The sequence below is a fragment of the Varanus komodoensis genome, unplaced genomic scaffold (assembly GCF_004798865.1).
Source record: "Varanus komodoensis strain SLA01 unplaced genomic scaffold, ASM479886v1 scaffold13_3, whole genome shotgun sequence".
NCBI lineage: Eukaryota > Metazoa > Chordata > Lepidosauria > Squamata > Varanidae > Varanus > Varanus komodoensis.
In genome coordinates, this window is record NW_025335409.1 from 5,080,749 (window position 1) to 5,099,981 (window position 19,233).

Sequence of the window (19,233 nt, forward strand, 5' to 3'; positions counted from 1 at the left end):
CAATATACAGCTCTGGAGAAGGGGTTAAAGTTTCTAGTTTTTGCATTAGGATGGTCTTGCTATAAAGAACCAGTTATTTTTATTGTCGTCAATAAAGCTGAATATCAGATGGGCTAAAAATGTGTTTCTCTCTGTCAGTCACCTCTTTCACATGCACATCAAAAAATATTGAGGTGGTTCAGGAAGAGTTTGGAAACAAAAATCCATACTCGGGATTCGTTTCCCAGACCCAATTCTATAGCAAGAGGTTTCTTGTTTGCTCATTGTTTTAGCAATAACTTAAGATCTTTAAATGACTGATAACAAAATTAATTGAACTGGGTTTTAATAAAATTAGAAAGATCCCCTCAAGTTCTGAGAAATAGTTACACTTCTGAAGATAACAAATGAAATAAGCTTCTCAAATAACCTTCTCATGTCCCCTATACCTCTCTGGAGTTATTGTGACTCAAGTTGTGTGTTTTTAATCAGGAAAGAACGAAGATAGAAAATTCTTAATAATTAACACAGATTATTTATGTTGTAATTGTTTGGAAATCACCATTCAGCACATATTAGTTGATCATGAAAAATATAGTTTTAAAAGTAAATTATATGAGAATGAAGCCCACTCCACAAATAACAGTCCTTCCCTTAAAATATATTGTGATCTGTAAATAATGGTTAGAGTAGATCAGAGGTGTGATGCTGTCAATTGAGTGTGTGAGCCTACCTTTTGGCCTGTTAGTTGAGTTTCATCTCCAGCATACAAAAACTCCATACTCCCTCCAACACAAACTCCTACTGCTTCAGATCCTGTGCTTTCCTATTCTTATAGCATAGATCTGTATTTGGCTGTTACTGTAACAAAACACTTGCTATGTGGAAATTAATAAACTGCAAAGTAGACAACATTGCCAAAACAAAGGGGTTTTCTTTGCTTTTTATCTAGTTTATTTCTTCTGATATTGAAGACTAATAATGCCATATTGAACTTTTGCTTCAACTTTGTCATGCGTCAGTCCAGCTGGGGAATAGTTACCTTCCCCACAGTGAATGAACACTGAGGCTTTCTGAGAAGCTTTAGTAAAAGCATACCATTTGATTAAAATTTTGTTCCCCTAGGTATTTGACAAGAAAAATAACATACCTTTTTATGAAAAAATCATCCCTCGCTGGGTTATAAATTGCACTTGTTTTATACTATGGCATTAGCAACTATGTTTAAAAATTCTCAGAATCGCCACATTTCATACACAGGAAATATGAATGAAAAGAAGTGATCTCACGCTAAAGAGAGTGAATAGTCAGTGAAATTTTGGGATGAAAGGCAGACTCTGGCCTTTCGAGTATATATAAAGAAACAGGGTAGAAAGTCCTTCCCACTATGAGTAAGTGCAGTATAGTCAAGCAGCAAGTGCCAAGCAACCAAGTATGTTTGCATTAATCCAAAACCTGGTAAACAAGGAACAAGATACGCAGATAAGGCATATCTCATTTTGATAAAGCACTTTCTTTACAAGCAGAAGGCTCCAGGCCACCACTGGTATTTCCAGACAGGGCTTAGAGGAGGCTTTTTTTAAAAATATGGGGGCGACTATTTCTGTGTCCCAAGCTTCAAGCAGTTTCCCTGTTGAGTTAATGACTTAAAATAATACTGTCAGAAGAGAAGCCCACCTGTCAATACAGTAGACTCTCAGTTAACCTGACCTCAAGCAACTGGCAAAAAATTGAAGAAACATTACAATAAAATTAATTTCCAGATGAAATGTAAGTTTAAACTTGGTTCGCCATGCTTGCACACCACTCCTGCACTGTAAGTAAGTCCACATGTTTGTCTCTTACTCCTTCCAATTCACCATGTGTAAACATACCAGTCGCTGGGATCTTCAGTTATTCAAATGTTTTATTCTCACCCAACCCCAAGTATGCGGAAACAGGTTCCAAGTAAGTGCAAATGCACAGTGTTTACCCTCAAGCAGATGGAAATATACAAGAGGCTTGAGAAAGGTGAGAGTCATGCAGTAATCACAGGGGGATTTAAAGCTGGATCATCAATGATCTATGACATTAAGGCTCAGTCTCAGAAGATAGAAGTTTGTTTCCATTTGTCTTAATTTGCTTTTAATTATTGTATTTCAATATTGATATCAAGCCAATACGGAGTTTATGGTAAGGTATGGTATAGCATGGGTTACTGTATTAGTTAGGCCTATTTTCAGGAGTAACTCTCAGGCAACTAGAAACTATATTCATGCAACATCTACCAATCCCCATGGGTGCCGGTTAACTGAGAGTCTACTGTATTAGATTTTGAAATTTCTTGAGGTAAAAAGTCATTAAGAAGTGTTTTATCACTTTTTAGCAGAAGAATAAGCTTCTCAACCTCAGCTAATATTACTGGTGGCCTCTCAGGTAAATTTCCTAGAGTTCCTGTTATTTGGATGATATCCACCTGTGTTATACTGAGAACGATCCTGCTACATTCTATGACCACACTTTAACCTCATGTCCTTTAGGATTCTGCACTTGGTACTTCCACTCTGTTCAAATGCCCTGACTTGCCTAAAAACCTACCATTCTTCTTATCCCTAGAAACCCAGCCTGTGGTGCCTATTGCTTTCTTGTTCCCAGAAGGGGAATTGCCCATTTCTGGAGTAGCAAATGCCTGGTGACTTAGACTTGGCTTTGAATTCTCACAGTCTAAGTTATGACTAACTCTGTCAGACTCCAGGGTTGCAGGCTTTGCAGGTGAGACAGTTTGTGAATGGCGATTTTGGCTAGCAAGTGCTTCAGCATATTTTCTTTATCATATTGTTGCATTTTAATTTAGCTAATCTAGAGATGATATTACATTGTTCCTTATTAGGGAGTTTAGTGAAAGAGCTTAACAATTCTTCTGACATTGACCAGGCAAATCAATCTGAAGTGTAATTTGCATGGATTTCCTTGCTTCATGCCACAACAGTTTGCTTTGGTCTCTTAAGCTGTCTTGTGTAGTCTGCATGTCTCTTCTAAACATTGCAGGTGATTCATCACAGTGGATGCTGCCTTGAGGGCAATCTTGCTTAAGACACAAAACCCCACTGCAAGCCAGTGTTCACCATACCAAGCTAAATGGACCAATGGTTTAACTTGGCATGGTCTTCCTATGTGCCTATGAACACTTACCACTAACCCTGCATGTATCCAGTGGTCCTCCTATCATCAGACTGTGGCCAAGGGGAGTGAATTCTACAGTATGCCATTCTAAATTGGTGAGCAAAGGATACTACCAAATTCTAAGAAATGATATAGAACTCAATGGAAGTAGAAGGCTTTGTATGTTCACCTAAACTGTCTGTTACGAAAAGATTTGGATAAGCAAGCAACATAGTAATTAGCACCTAATGTATCCCAAGATCAACATCACTACCACACTAGTTTTGAAGATGATTAAACGTTCATACATCCATTGCTACACCACCAAGTTATATTTACTCTCACTCTAATCTCCCAATTAATAACAATAATATGGTAACCCCATTCCATCCCAGCAGCTTCAGGATCAGATTTCGGTACATTATTGGACTGCAACAATTCACAGAATAAAAAAATTCATCAGAGAGAGGGAGAAGAAACAGAGTGTGGATGGTTACAAGTGGAACTTGCAACAAAACATTACAGAATGGTAATTCTGTTCTGTGTTCAAGCTAGGCAGCTATGTTTAAGCATACTTGATTTCATCATAGGAAGGACAGGAATACCATATCCTGCTGGAAGACCCTTTAATTATTTTTCCTTAAGTATTTTTTTCCTTTTGGTTTATTTTTATTTCTGTACACCATAGGGGTCCTGTAATCCTGCAGATTACCTCCTTCTTGTGTATGGAGTTTCTGTTTCCACTACTCTGAGACCACACCCTCTAGCAACAACAAGCACATTGGTCCCTTAAGGAACAGAGAAGGGGGAAATTTAGCATATAATCCTACACACACTTAAATGAGGATAAGCCCCTTAGGTCATTGTGGGACTTAAACCAAATAAACATGCATAGGATTCTGATGATGTTGAAGTGTGACAATGCACAGATCCTTTCACAAACATCCATTAAACTGGCTATACAAATAACTTGCATGATTGACAAGAGTTATATAGGTTAAGCTTTGTATAAAGGTTATTGTATCCCTTCATGGCAAAACTGCCTTATTTCATTATAGAACACTATAGCAGTCACCCTGAAGAATAAAAACATGCAATGATAACAGAAGCAAAATTTGCAAATACACCTTCTGCAGTAGTAAACATGCAAAAGTACATTGGTCCAACACTAACGCTGGCTCCATGCTCCTGAACTGCACTAAATCTGGAATCCTTCATGCAAGTTCTATGTACTCTCAGTTCTATGCATCTCAGGCTATTGCACAGTATCAGAGCATAAGAACAGCACATAAGTGCTATAACTTTAAGATAAACACCCTAGTTATATTATGGCAATAGACCATTATAATAATTTCTAGTGAAACTAGTTTGTCTGAAATTTATGTTCATTCTACTTGAGAATCTGCAGTTCTATGAGATCTTCATAAACAAACTATTTGCAGAGAAAACCACCTACTGCTACAATACTGATGTTACAGTGGCCTAATGTAAAATACTGCTGAGAGCTAGGTTCCTTCATTCTCTCTTTCAAACAACAGCTCTTTGTCAAAAATTATTTATTTCCAGTGTTTATCGAGGAAGCTATATCTGGCAAGGAAAGTATCTCTGAGCATGCACAGAACTGTTTGTTGAACCCAAACTAGAAACTCCTTGCGAGAACCCTCCTTTTGAGGGTCCCTGGACCCCACTGCTCTGGGAGTGCCACTCTTGAGATGGACAAGCCCCCTAGCTGAACACAGGCCCTCTAGCTGACCGGGCCTTTTCTCCCACACTGCATCATGAGGTCAGGATTGGACCAGGCTCCTTGACTCCTCTCCAAGACCTCTCCTGGCACTTCCAGACTGTGTTGGTTCCCAGAGTCTGCCTGAACACCTGAGGACAGCAGCCTTGAGATAAGTTCTTTCTCCTCCACCATGTCTACATCTGCAGGGCTCCCTTTCCAGGTTTCCCTTTTCTTGTCCAAAGAGTCAGTGTCACCCTGGCCCTGAAACATACATCAAGAACAACTGCCTCTTTCAGTCCCAGCAAATACACAGATATTTGCCAAATGGTACTCTTTCACAAAATAGAAGCAAACTAACAAGTTCAAAAAAGAAAGCTGATAATAAATCATTCAAACACACTGATATTTCATACAAATTCTTGCATCCTGATTTGAACATGAACCATTGCTTCCAACTGTAGTTCACTCTCACTGTAGTTCTGGGTCATGCCATGCTTTGTGGAATTTTGAATGGGTATGTTTTTGCTATGTCCCATCCATACATAGCCGTAGAGCCAGTTTTTAAAAAGAGATGTGAATCAGTTACATGTTGACTTGCACGGCCCACAGTGAATCAACTATTCTTCAAAACTTCAATAAAACAACTATTTAAGATAACCAGTGTGGCGGGGGGGGGGGGGGGGAGAAAAATTGTCCAGAAGTGTTTAAAACTGCATGAGTGATTTTGCAGTTTACATTTAGCTATAAAGACAAAAAACCAAACTACATACTACCTACTTTCATTCTCAAGACAGCAAACTAATGTGAGAACTTCAGTTTCTTTTAGATAGGCTCCACTTGACAAAGTGAATGTTTCCTTTACATTATTTAATCTAACACCGCATTCAAATTCTACTACTATAGACAAAGTTGTGCTTCACATTTCAGTAAAAGGATACAGAAAGATACAGAAAGAAACTCAACGGCAAAATTAAAAATCAAAAATCCTGAAACTATATAACATTCCTTGAGAAAAAGAAATGAGTGGGCTACTTTGTACATAGCTGTGTCATTTTCTCTCTAATTAAGCTCCCTTAAAGCCTTTACATACAGAACTGCCTATGATGTCTGTTTCATCATCAAGGACATCATACTATAGAAGAGCTGCTATTGGGGCTTATTCAATGTGCTCTTTTGCCAAGGGGCAGACTGCAAGATGAAATATACCTCCACTCTCTATTGCATGCATATAGTTCAGCTTTCAGATGAAGATAATGTCAGAAAGATGATAAATTGTTTTGCATTAGGAAGAACCCACCAATGTACTATGTTTACATTCCTTAGGAATTGCTAAATGTTTTAATTTTTAACAACTCTTCAAACAAACAGAAACAAACAGAGTATGTTAAACTGCATTCCGTGAAAATCAGACAGAAGTGCAATTATATGTTGCAATAGACTTTCTCATTTCACAGCTTTATTCGTGGGGGTTTTTTTTAACACTGAAAGGCAGATTGGGTACAAGGAAATGCACTAGCCACAGGATGAACTGCAATTCCACACAAAAGCTGATGTGTAGAAACATGGCACCCTGTATCGGACATTATTCACTCACTTCTTCACACACACTGAGACACATAAGGATGTGTGTGTGTGGGTGTGTATGTGTGTGTATGTATGTATGTATGTATGTATGTATGTATATATATATATATATATATATATATATATATATATAGATATATAGTGTGTGTGTGTGTGTGGAAACAGCCATTTAACCCTTTCTTTTCCATTAATGTTACTACTTACGAATTGTGAAGTAACATGGTAATACTGGCCATAGGAACTGATTCTATACTTCTGTTATGAATCGCCCACTGCCACAACAAAATAGTTATGCTGAACATTATTGGAGTGTTTTGCACCAAGAGCAAAAACAAGTTTATTAGGTGAAAAATAATCTGAGTAAGCACCAGCATATTTTCATCATTATTCAGGTTATTTTCCAGGAACATATCTAGTGAATTGACTAGATTTTTCATTAATAAGTCAAAGTCTTACTCTACTGTTTGATATCACAGAAAAATAAGAATATTGGGTTGAATCCTGACGTTTTCATGTTCAGAGTAGTCCCACTGAAATCACTGGGACAAGTTAGTTGTGATTCAGTATTTTCCTCTAGGCATTTTTGGATCCACCCATTTCAGTGTTTTTACACTATTCTGTGACACTTGATTTCCTTATAATGGATCCACTATACTGAATTAAATTTGTCTACTGATCATATAATATACATCTGCATGCAAGTTCTTGCTTAAATGACTACTTCAAAGTAGGAACAGAACTTATCCAAAGCCCACATATGAGTTGTCCCAATTTTCTTTTCAAGTCATTCGCTGTTAAGTTTCTTTGCTAAAGAGTGCTGAAGTAGGAGTCCTTTGAATTCATAATCATATTTTAAAACCGTTCTGGCAATTAAAGTTAAATAATGTTAAGCCACTAATTGATAGGACCATCTAGCTGATCTGACTTGGAAGAGGTGATAGTATCTAGATTTTGATTTAGTAAAGCAAATCAGCGTTACACAGTGAGACTGCCAAGTATGGAACCAGTTTTTTTCAGCTTCAGCTGTGCGCTGAAACAACACAGAACTGGAAAAAACAAAAACAAATCCCAATCCCTCGCATTCCAAACAAAACCCCAAACAGGCCCAAATGTTTCAAGACAAGAAGAAACAAGGCATCAGTCACTGATTTATGTTCAATATATCAGTAACCAGAGCTGCTTCTAGATTCATTTTCCCTATATCTTATACATAGGTTAGAAGAGAAATCTCTTTATGAGAGTAAGTAAAAGGTACAATTGAATTTTCCACTATAGAAAAATGAATGCATCATATTCATGTTTTATAAAAAGATGTTTTAGACATGAATATCACTATGTTCAAACATAAAAGATTCAACCAAAAATAATGTGTTAGCAAGCAGTATATGGAATAGGTAACATGGAATTCAAAAGTGGATTAACTTATAACTTGTTCAGCTAATTCAAACAGCTTAGAACTAATTCACTCAACCACTTTGTAGCAAAAGCAACCACATTTGGTCATAAAATAATATATAAACAAGTATTTGGAAGGTAGATATTACCCTGTTGTTCTCAAAAACTGAAACTGCTATGACTTAATTTGTTGTCTTGTAAAACCAAATTGCTTTTTCTTACAGCGTTTTTAAAGGTTTTCCCTATTCGTTAGAGAAGTGTTTAAATTGCAAAAACTAAAAGGAATACACATTTTTAAAACACATAGATAAGTATACTATATAACCCTATTTTTATTCTAATAATTTACTCAAAATGTTTTCAAATAAAAGGAAAACAAATCTGCTTCGGACTACTTATTGTTGCTGTTGTTAACCATTAATCTTAAAATTAATGGGTTTTTAGAAGACAGTAGCTAGCATTGCCTGCATCTGGTACTCTAAAAGGAAAATGTAACCAAGTTGAATGCTTAAGTCTACATGGCTATTCCAATACAAACATTTTAGAATGTAACAATCAGTTTGACTACTCCTTTTCACAACAAAAGAGTGGCATGTTAAAATTACACAAGGACATGCATTTTAGTGGACAGCTGGGGAGAAACATTCTGCCTCATGAGCTCAAACTTCTTTTCCATCTCCTAACGATAGAATCCTTCTCTGATTTTACTGTTCAGAAAGAGGGGTGCAAGACATATATAGAATACATTTAAAAAATAGTATTGGTTGTACAAGTGTCAGTTTAAACATCTTTGTGGATTTGTTATTTTTTAGAAGTGCAGCTGCATTTTCTGCCACACTTGTGTTCAAGTATTTTAACATGGATCACAAGTTGTAAAGTAAACAACTAAGTATAAGAACTAAAGGGTTATATTCTCAGTAGCAGGACAAAACCCAAAAAGGTTCTAAAATAAAATAATATATTCCAAAATAAGAATAATCTTATGTTCAACCATGGACTGCATCCTGGTATTCTTTTTCACCTGTACAAAGAATAATCATTTGGATTTTGTTTGTTTGTTATACCATATTTATTTCAGCTCTCAATAGAGAAATCCTAAAATTAGGCAGAAAGGCCTCTCCAGTTTTAGCAAAGGATGAGGAAGGGCTCTTCTGCCAAGCTCTGCTGCTCCTATTTGCCCTGACCATAGAACTTTAGTGCCATCTATTGAAAATGTCCTGAATTTGCTTTATTAAAAAAAGGAAAAAATATGATGATGATGATGATGACGACGACTGCTGAGCTGATATTAAAATATGTATTTTTACTTATTGGATGTTTGTATTGTGTTAAAACGGTTAACAGAGACTGTTTATGTGTGTGTTAAATAGCAGCAAAGTTTGTCATCCACCAAGAAGAAAAACAACTGTTTACAGCTCATAAATGTATAAACTAAGCCTACAGAATTCCAACATTACCCTCATAAACCATGGAATGCACTCAGCAGGAATATAAATCCTCTTGTTGCAAACCTTGCAAACACAATAAAGGAAAAATAAAGCTCTTTGATAATAACGCGATAATGTAGAGAAAAATCTGTGGAGCTAGAACATCCTGGAAATCATAAGATATAATTAGGAAACACAAACTACAGACCTGAGCATATGCAAGAAGAAAAGAACTGTATAGGTAGACATGCAGATATAATTACCTTCTTTAAGAAACTGGGAATGGATGACAAATATAAGAAAACAGCAAATAGCTGCTCCTGCTAATGCCCATAAAGCTTTCAAGAGCTGCATCTCGGGTTGAAACTCAGCAAATACCAAGAAAGTCACACAATGAATTTCCAGAGCGATGCATCAATGTTTCCCGGGTTTGAGCCAGCCAATAACCACACTTCCAAAATAAAGAAAACGACAGGAATCGGAGGCAGCTTTCTCTCTCTCGCTCTCCTTGGATTGGGGGAGGGGGAAAGGGGGGGTTAACACAAAGTCTCAACCAGCAGCAGCATGATCTTGAAAAGGAGAGAAGCACAGAGGAAACTCGTTCTGGGCTCCATGAATCAGCTTTCTGTTTCCTCGGGAATCGAGCAGCACTGTGGGGTGATGGGGGGGGGGGGGGAGAGGAAGGGGAGGGGAGACAATCTGGGCAGAATTGCGCAACCGCTCCCCCTGCTCCGATGAGGTGTTTTTCTTTTTTTGCTGGTTCTGCCGCGGCTTCTCCTGCTCAGTGATTGCTTCAGCTCATCAGTGAGAGGAATGCGGGAGGCAAGCCGGTCTTCCCAGCGCTGCCCAGGGGAAGCCAATAGCCCTGTCGGCGCAGGGCTGCTGCTGCTGCCGCTACTCGTCCTCACTGGGATTGGTTGGCACGACCCAGTAATAAGAGGAAAAGAGTGGGCTGCAGGGAGGGAAAGGAAGGGGAGGGGGTTGGAAGGGAAGGGAGGAGAGGGGAAGGGGGGAAGGTAGCTTTTCGCTACAACTTCGCCTTCGACGACCGTGTTTTGCTTTCCCCGCTGGCTTGCGAGAGCGTGTTGTTCCCCTCCCCAGTTCAAAGCAATTCAATTAATCCTTTCATCCCAGGGCAAGGCAGGTGCCAGCTGGCCATGGTGGCGCTGGGGCATCTCTCTCGCGCCGCTTCGGGAGCCTGCGAAGAATGCGTGGAGTTCCTCCTCTTCCTTCTGCTCGCTGCCACCTTTCAGTCCGCCGACCTGGCTGTACAGAGCCCGGACTGCGATCCTTCCCTTGCGCCCGGTGCGCCTCCCCCTCTCCTGTGCTTTAACCGCAAAGCGTATTTTGGCAAAGATGCAGGTGGCCCCGCCGCGGCCGCTGCTTCCCAGTCAGGCAAGGAATTTCAGCCCACAGGTTGATGCTTCCATTGCAGTCGCCCTCCGCCACGGAAACGTGTCCATTCGACGATAAGCAGGCTGAAGGAGGGATCGGGCGAATCCAGGCGACAGGGCGTCACGCGGTCCTTGCAGGAAGAAAGCAGCCTGGGAAGCTTCTTTGGTTTCAGCCCGTGAGTGATCCGCGATGCTCTGCTCGATGTGCGAGGTCAGGGTGGGAACTGCAGGCTCGGCTTCCTCCGAAGCGCTTTCCTTCTCTTCGATTGATGGTGGTGATGGTTGGGGGCAACGGAGGGAGATGGGGTAGCTCAGTCTCCAATTTTCCTCTCTCGAGTGCGCCTGAGCGGCGCGGATGACTGCAGGCTGGCCAAGGTACCTCTCTCACTGCCCGCAGCTCGGGCTCGGGAGTGCCTAATCTCCCCAGGCGGGAGAGACAAGTAGCCTCTGGCTGAAGGACGCACTCCGGAGATCCGCTTTCCCTCCCTGGGGCACTGACTGCTTCTCTCCCCTCGAAATGCAGAGGCAGGAAGACACGCGCGCTGGCTGGCGGGCGCGCAGCTCCGAGGGTGTGCACTCCTGCCCGGAGGCAGTGGCGAAAGTCGCGCTTCTACGCGGTCAACCCCAGCCTCTCGTTTAAAGACTCCTTACGCCATGGAGCAACTTTCCCAGGATCGCGGTCTCCCAGCAGACTGGACTCCCCCGGTGTTAATGAGCATGCCCGAGAGGCGAGCCTGCGCGCTGGGCGCAGACAAAACCCCTCCGGCACCGCAGCTTCAGCTCAGACTCCGACAGTAAGCTCCTTGGGTGAAGAAGCAGAGGGAGAGGCAGGCGGGCTGCGCTGAGCTGGAACTCGGCCGCTGAAGCCAAGCTGGAAAGGGAGAAAAAGGGCTCAGGCAGCAGGCAGGGAGAAGACCAAAGCAACAGGATCAAACGGGAAAGGCTGCAAGCGAGGATTCCAGATCTACCCCTTTTCCGTTCCTACTTTAAATGTGGGATTTTCTGTGGGTGAGATTTATGAACACGAGTGACAGATTGAATGCATCAGCCATCCTGCAGAATGCCAGCCGAGTTGCTGGAATGCCAATGGGGTGTAGCAATTTACAGAAAGGCGTCAAGCAAGCTCCACTGGAGAGGATGGACCAGGTGGGGGTGTCAAGGTTTCCTGGACCAGCGGGTAGAGTAATATGCCTTGCTTGTAGGAGAAGTGTGGTGAGAGTGGAGTTATAGGGGAAATGAGTTGGGGAAAACAATTTGGACCAAAAGGAATAGGATTCCTCTGGGAAAAGCAAGAAATGGAACTAGAGGAAACCCAGAAAGCACATATTACTGGTTGCTATTTAACACTCTCTTTGGTTTATTTCCCTACAACCTGCACTTTCATTACATTTAATTTCTCCCAGTAATGTCACTGTGCCATCTGCAGCTTACTGGTGGTTTCCTTCTCAGGATATGCCACCTGCTTCTTATAAGTACCTATTGACATCCTAGCAGCTCCCTGGAGTGTTTTCTTATTGGCACTGCATCTCCTTATCATAATTTCTTACACTGCAAGCTATCTACCTGGCAGTAAGTGTCACTGAAATCAATAGGGCTTACTTCATTGAAATTAATGAGAGTTACCTAACCATTTTTCATCAATATCATTGCCTAAGCAAAGATTGTGAAGACCCTTGTGTTCTGTTCTTAAGAGGCAGATATTACTGGGTGCAAAGCAACAGTTACCATTTTTATGTACTCTTGACTCCTTTTCCAAAACAAGTGAACAGAAACACTCTACAAGTTTTTCAAACATGAGGATACAAAAGTATCAAGAGCAGAAATCATTTTGTGAATTCTAGGTAGGGTTATAAGATGTTAATTCAATAGGCTCTATCCTGCTGTCACCAGGAAGAGTAAGAAAAGGTGAACTACATGTAGAACAATTTGAGTGTGAATTTCTTCATAATTGGAAAACCATGTGGTCTACAGGCTATTTGGTACTGGACATAGCTTGTGAAATGTGAACCAAAAAAGGAGCCAAAAAAATCAACCAAAGATGATCTTCCCTTGATTTATTTTTCAAGAACTAAAAGTGACCACTACATATGCATACAAGGGATCCCTTCAAGAAACAATGCTGAGGCTGTAAGCATACACTCCAGCTTCTTTGAGTCTGGTGTCCCCAATGTTTTGGACTTCAGTTCCCATGAATGCTCTCCATTGTCTCTTATCTGAGGCTGATAGGGAAAAAAACAGACTAGGGAAGACTATTATGCAGACTTAATAGGACTTACTTCTGAGTAGATACACACGATTGCACTATATTGCTGCAATCCTTCTGCACTTATTTGGAAGTTGATCAGAATGCAGCTTACTTCTCCATAAACATACACTGGATCTGCCTATAATGCTGATTATTTATTTGATGTCAGCATCACGGCATCTCTTCACTAAAGTCTTAGATTGGTTTAAAAGCCACTGGATGTGATTCTGTGAGAGAAGCTAAGGATATTTAACAAAATTCAGTATGTTCAACCATCTATCGTTTTCAGGAATGATGAAAGGGCAACCACAGTGATATAAAAGGGAAACTTTTGTGGTGCAATTAGGTGCAGGCTGTCTTCCTTCCTATCTAACCTGCATAATTTCTGGGATAATGAAACGAACTTCTATTTAGTACGGGTCTTTTTTGCCAGTTAGGACCATTCAGTTGTAGTTTGTTTTTAGCCAAGCGGTTCCACTAACAGCCAACAAAATGAACTTTTCCAGCCACTCCAAATGAGAGCAAATTGTAAAATCAGGCTAGTCCACCATATTGCTTCCCATTGTGAAGAGGCAGCTGTACAATGCAATAACTGGACTAAGGAATAAAGGGAAATATATTACTTCAAAGGGAAGGGAGATGGAATGCAATATACTGATAGATATGGATGATATATATTTCATTGTTACACCATCCAATACCTCTCCAATAGCTAGAGATACACAGATATAAAAGATATGGACAGACAGGTGTAAATATAGTTCATTGATTAAATGAATATCATGTTGCATTTAGCCCTAGAAAACAGTGGTGTTTTTAATATAGAAATACTAGAATATCTTGCAGTGTAAGCAACATTTAATAGAAAAAATAAGTAAAAACCATTCCATGGACAGTGCAATGGGTTACAACATTTTGAATTGAATATGATACAATCACAACTTAGTAATATTTATTCTAATATACATACGTTATTCCAGATGTTGTTAATCATTTAATTATTACAAATTTCCAAGGCCCACTTCAAATGGAAGAAGATTGAAAAAATATAAAATAAGTTATACAAAATTGTAGTGTGTAAAATAAAATGTAGATGGGAAGTTACATGGATAGTTTTCCACAAATATGAAACAAATTAGCCTAATATTGTTCCTTCCACCCTGCCCTCAAAAATTCTGAAAAGGCATAATGCTGTCTCTGTTTAGACAGAAAAGGGCCTAAAAATTCTAGCATTCCCCAAGCAAGATAAATCTAAATATGCATCCAATTGCAGGTTAAGTTTGACTGTTAGATCTTAACTAGCCAATACCTGAAGGGATTTTGATCTTTTTTATTTCATCCAACTCTGATAGATTCTTAAAGCTACAATTCAATGAATGTGTAGGCAGTAAACAGTCCTACAACTTCCATTATGCTTGTATTTGTTTTTGTCATATCTAATGAACTGTCTAGCAGCCATCTTTCTATTTTGAGGTTTTTAAAAGATGCCTAAAATGATACAGGGTTAATTCTGTTATTAATACCGCAGAAATTGGTATGTTTAATCATAAAATCCGGTCATTTGGCAAAGTAATGAATATAATGTTTAATGAAGAAAACATTGCCTTGGCCAGAAGAAGCACATAACATGAATGTGCTCACATACCCATAGATAAGCTATTTAAACATGCCTAATTTAGAGAGCAACCCTAGCCCTTAGATCTACCAGTTTGGGGTGGATTACAAGGAGGCAGCATTGTTCTTCAACCAGTGTACAGAAGCTCTGTCAATAGGAAGAGCACCTGAGCCAGTTGCAGAGTTCAATCCATGATAAGCTAATTCTATTCTAGTGTTTCTGTTGGTGATAGCAAGCCTAAGGCTATGAAACAGGTTGTTCTGAAAGAGAGGTCAGAGCATGCTTGGACTCAAAAACATTCCATTTTGCTGAGAGGGGCCACATTAGGTTGGCATAGCACAACTTTAAATAGATTTTAAATGAATATGTGAATTTAGAATACAAGCCCAGCACTAGTAATTCCAGCTCCAAGTTAGCTATTATTTCCAGAAGCTAAATCCACGTTCATGTTCAAAGGTCTGAAGCCATTCATTTCATGCTTTTCCTTCATCAGCAACAGTTTTGGTCATGCATTCTGGTGGTTTTTGGCCTACTGTGTCCTATCTGGACTTTCACACAGCTATAAAATGTTTCTGCATGTGTAAATTTAAAGAGCAAAAACAGGCAGCTGCATCTCAGTAGGTTTGATTTCTTTTATGTACTAAACTAATAGTATGCCTACCCAGTATCACTTCCATGATTTAAGGTTCTACTATCTTTAGCAAAAATTTAACTTGTTAATAATCATATAAATCTAATTTATGATTTGTGTTGCTGTCGAGAAAAAAATTAGTGTACGCATTTTTTTCAATATCACTTCCTTGTGATCTAGATATATCTGTCTAGCATGTTGATATCTCTTTAAATATACCACAGTTGAGTAAATTCTTCACTTTTATGAACTATTGGCCATTGAAGCTTTTTCAGTAGCAGTTTATGGACAATCTTATTAGTGGCATGTCTAGTAGATCAGCAGAGACAGCCAAGAGGGATGTCATGGGATGAAGCCATGGGGCAAAGCAAGAAGGTCATTGAGGGTGGAGCCAACCATACCTAATTTGCATCACTGCCTTCTCTTTTGCAAGCCATAGGTCTGCAACTTTTCCCCTTAACCTTCCCTATTCTGTTTATTTTGCATGCTGTCTTTTTTATTGTATGCTTTCTTTTACTGATTATTCGTAAGTTGTTCCAGCCCCCTTTCTGACTGAGGCATGGAATAAAAATACTCTAAGTAAAGAAATCAGTTTAAATATTTTTTAAATATATGAGTTTATATAATAATGTACATATCCAACTGCCTGTTCCCAGACAAGAAAGAAAGAAAGATCCATCCACCAGTCCACTAGCAACTCTGTAGTTGAGCATTCCATGAAGAATGATGAAATTAAAAGTGTTCTTCTCTAGCTTTACCATTTTCCATTTCCCCACCTATTACTTGGTAGATGATCTCAACTGGGCATATTAAGCTTCTGTTGTTTGAGGCATCTTTGACAAACCTTTCACATGTCTACTTAGCAGTATATTCCCAGTCAAATACATATTTCAGCTTCAGCTGTAATAGACTAGCCCCTGATACCCCTAATCCCCAAAGAAAGCGGGGGGGGGGGGGGAAGGAGAAAGAAAAAGATGGGGGGCAAAGAAAGGATAAATAATTGTCATGGTTTTTTCCCAGTAAAACTACATGGGATTGCAGCCCAAATTGAACACAGTAAACTTCTTATTGTTGTTATTTGGTGTGTTGTTGTTGTTCCATGCCCTCAAGTTGTGTCTGACATATGGTGACCCTATGAATGAAAAGACCTATCCTGGACAGACATGCTCAGTTCTTCTTAGCAAAAGGTTTTGGCTTCCTTTATACAGTTGGCTTCCTTTATCTCATAGCTGGCCATCGTCTTCTTCTGCCTTGGACTTTCCTTGGCATTATTGTCTTCTTTAGTAAGGTTTGCTTCTCATGATGTACTTGAAGTATTCTGGGTTGATTTGATCTACAATACACTTGTTTGTATTTCTGTCAAACTGGGGTATTTGCAAAGCAATCCACCAGCACCACATGAACTTTTTATATGTAATAAATGGAAATATTTATACATTTTATATTATATTAATATAGTTAAGTTATAAGGGAAATAGTTAATTTTAAAGGCAAGCAGAAAGTAGGTAGGAGAGATGACTGAGGCTCTGCCCAGAGCATCAATGTGTATATCACTTCTGAATAGCCCTATGCCTTGTGAATGTAGTGGACACAATCCTGAGATTTTTGGTGCACCATTAGTGCATATCTGGGTGAACTATTTTGTGCAGTTACTAAATACATGCAATCATTCAATATGTACATTGCAAAAGAAAAAATGATCATTGTAATGATGCAAACTAATGTTCCTAGGTAGCATAATGGCAACCAAGTAGTGATCCACTATTCCTGACTGAGTAGAAAACACAAAAGTAAGAGGACACATCTTAGTACCCCATGGAAACACCATTGGCTACATATGCCACTAATGGTCAACTAGCCAACTATTTCTTCTTCTCTTGTAAATAGGAGAGGGAGAAACAACACCTAACATCTCACTCATCTCTGAGCACAGGACACAGAACAACAAACTTAAACTTCAGCACACAAGCCTCAGGCTAGACATCAGGAAAAAAATCCTAACTATCAGAGCAATATGACAGTAGAACCAGTTGCCAAGAGAGGTTATAGGCTTCCACACTAGATACATTCAAGGTGAAACTGGACAGTCATCTGAGTAGGATAGCGTGACTTGGCATCCTGCAACAGCAGAGGGTTGGACCCAACCTACTGTTCTTTGAATCTTGGAGGAAAAAAACTGCTTGATAAAAGGATACTGTCTAGAAAGTTAGCACAGATGAAATCTGAAGTGTGGATAATAAAAAAATTTATTGCAATATGGGTAGTATAACCCTCCAGTAGTCCAGTAAAACTAATTAAAGAAAACCCAACTGAAGAAAAAGGGAAAGACTGCAGATTTTACTCTTTAGGGAAGTGTGTAAAAGAATCAACTACTATTTTTTTAAAAAATAGAAATTGTGAATGCTTATGTAATTTTAAATTGTAATATATAAAATTTTATAAGCCAACTAGATAGATTCTTGTATAAGTTTTGGACTGCTGTTCAGTAAATCCAGCATATCACAGCCTCTTTTGTCCAACAGGATAGCATGGATTACTAGTAGCTAATCTAGGGATCATTTCACTTCTCTGTACTCTAAGGGATTATTTTAAGGCTCTTAAGCATACACATTTTGAAAAATAAGATTAAGAATCATTATCTTCCCTCCACTGCAGCTGTTCAATACTAGTTTTGTCTTGTTTGCTGCATGTGTTCCACCATTCTGAAATTGCCTACATCAGTTGTAATAAGAGACCTGCATAAAGTACTTTTTACATGGACGACTTTGCTAAGTTCCCCCACAACTTTGCTAAGTTCCCTTGACTGCTTTTCACAAAAGAGTTAGGGAAGAATTCCTTCTTGTAAATTCAGTCAGATGATTTAAAAAAAAAAGATGTTTAGGAAAATACAAATGCAAACACATCTCTAATCTCACATTATTTGGGAAAAAGACATCCGTTTTGATGAACTGTAAGTTGCTACTTAGAATATTTAAAAACTGAAAGAATGTGGTAATGATGGCCTATATAATACGATTAAGCCCCAGTCATAGATTAAGTAGTAAGTATAGATGGGATCCCACCTATTTAAAGTTACAAAGCATATGTCTATATTTATCCAGCAACTTCTTTTAGTGTGTAATTCTCTTCTTGGTCCAAGATCAGCTCTTCCTTTCTTATGTCTGCTGATGTACTTTTGCCTACAGATATTGCATACAGATTTAGGTGAAATTTATGCATGTTTAGGCAGGAAAAAGGTCCTACAAATCGCGGTATGCCCCTGTCAGATATGCTGGGAATCACTGAACTCTTTCCTGTCTAAGGAATGCACATAGGAATGCAACATCATTGCAACAAAAATACATATTCTGAATCATCAAGTTTTGTCTGCCTTTCAGTTATAGGAGTATGGATTTGCCTCAGGAACAGACACAAACCTTTTCAGAACTAGAAAAGGTTTAGCAAAAGTAATGTAACAACCTTTAAGCAAGTCTGTATGTCTGCCAGTGGCCGGTCAGTCTTAAAAACTGATAGAAAACTAGCACATGGCAAATGCTGAGCAATGAGCGAACACAGATCCCTTTTAATGTCTGTCAACAGTGAGAGGTAAAATGCCTGGATCACTATTGCTTGATTTACATGAAAGGAGAAGGAGTGGTTGGGAGGTTTGGTGAGCCTTGATGCTCGGAATGCGCAGGAGAGCGGTGTTGTGCTCTTTTCAAGTACGTAGGCTTTCAAGCCTTTTTCACCTCCTTATGAGCCTCGGACTCGAGGTGTTTCCTTTTCTCCTTATGCTTCATAGGCATTTCAGAGGTAGCCAACTGTTTTGAAGCTCCAGAGCATGCTCCCACATCTCCATCCTGAGGTGACCAGCCCTGTTTTTATGGGCCAGCTTGGGGAAGGCCTGGCAGTGTGGGCACTTGTCCACATGAGAGCCAGTGTGGTGTAGTGGTTAAGAGCATGGGACTGGGACTCAGGCGATCTGGGTTCTAGTCCCCACTCAGCCATGGAGCCAACTGGGTGACTTTGGGCCAATCACAGACTCTCAACCCAACCTACCTCACAGGGTTGTTGTTGTGAGGATAAGATGGAGGAGGAGGTGTAAGCTGCCTTGAGCCCT

The 19,233-nt window shown here is 39.5% G+C and overlaps 1 protein-coding gene across 4 annotated transcripts in view; it reads right to left on the minus strand.

The window, feature by feature from the left end:
• Positions 1–19,233, minus strand: part of TAFA5 (TAFA chemokine like family member 5) — a 388,082-nt gene that overhangs the window by 260,133 nt on the left and 108,716 nt on the right. For 3 of the 4 annotated variants that reach the window (XM_044423497.1, XM_044423499.1, XM_044423496.1), the window contains exon 1: positions 9,513–9,753. The exons of the other annotated variant lie outside the window; for it this stretch is intronic. In XM_044423497.1, coding sequence (XP_044279432.1) covers positions 9,513–9,603 — 91 coding nt within the window. In that variant the 5' untranslated portion in view covers positions 9,604–9,753. Of the gene's footprint in view, positions 1–9,512; positions 9,754–19,233 lie in introns of those variants that run through there. 4 annotated transcript variants of the gene reach the window in all.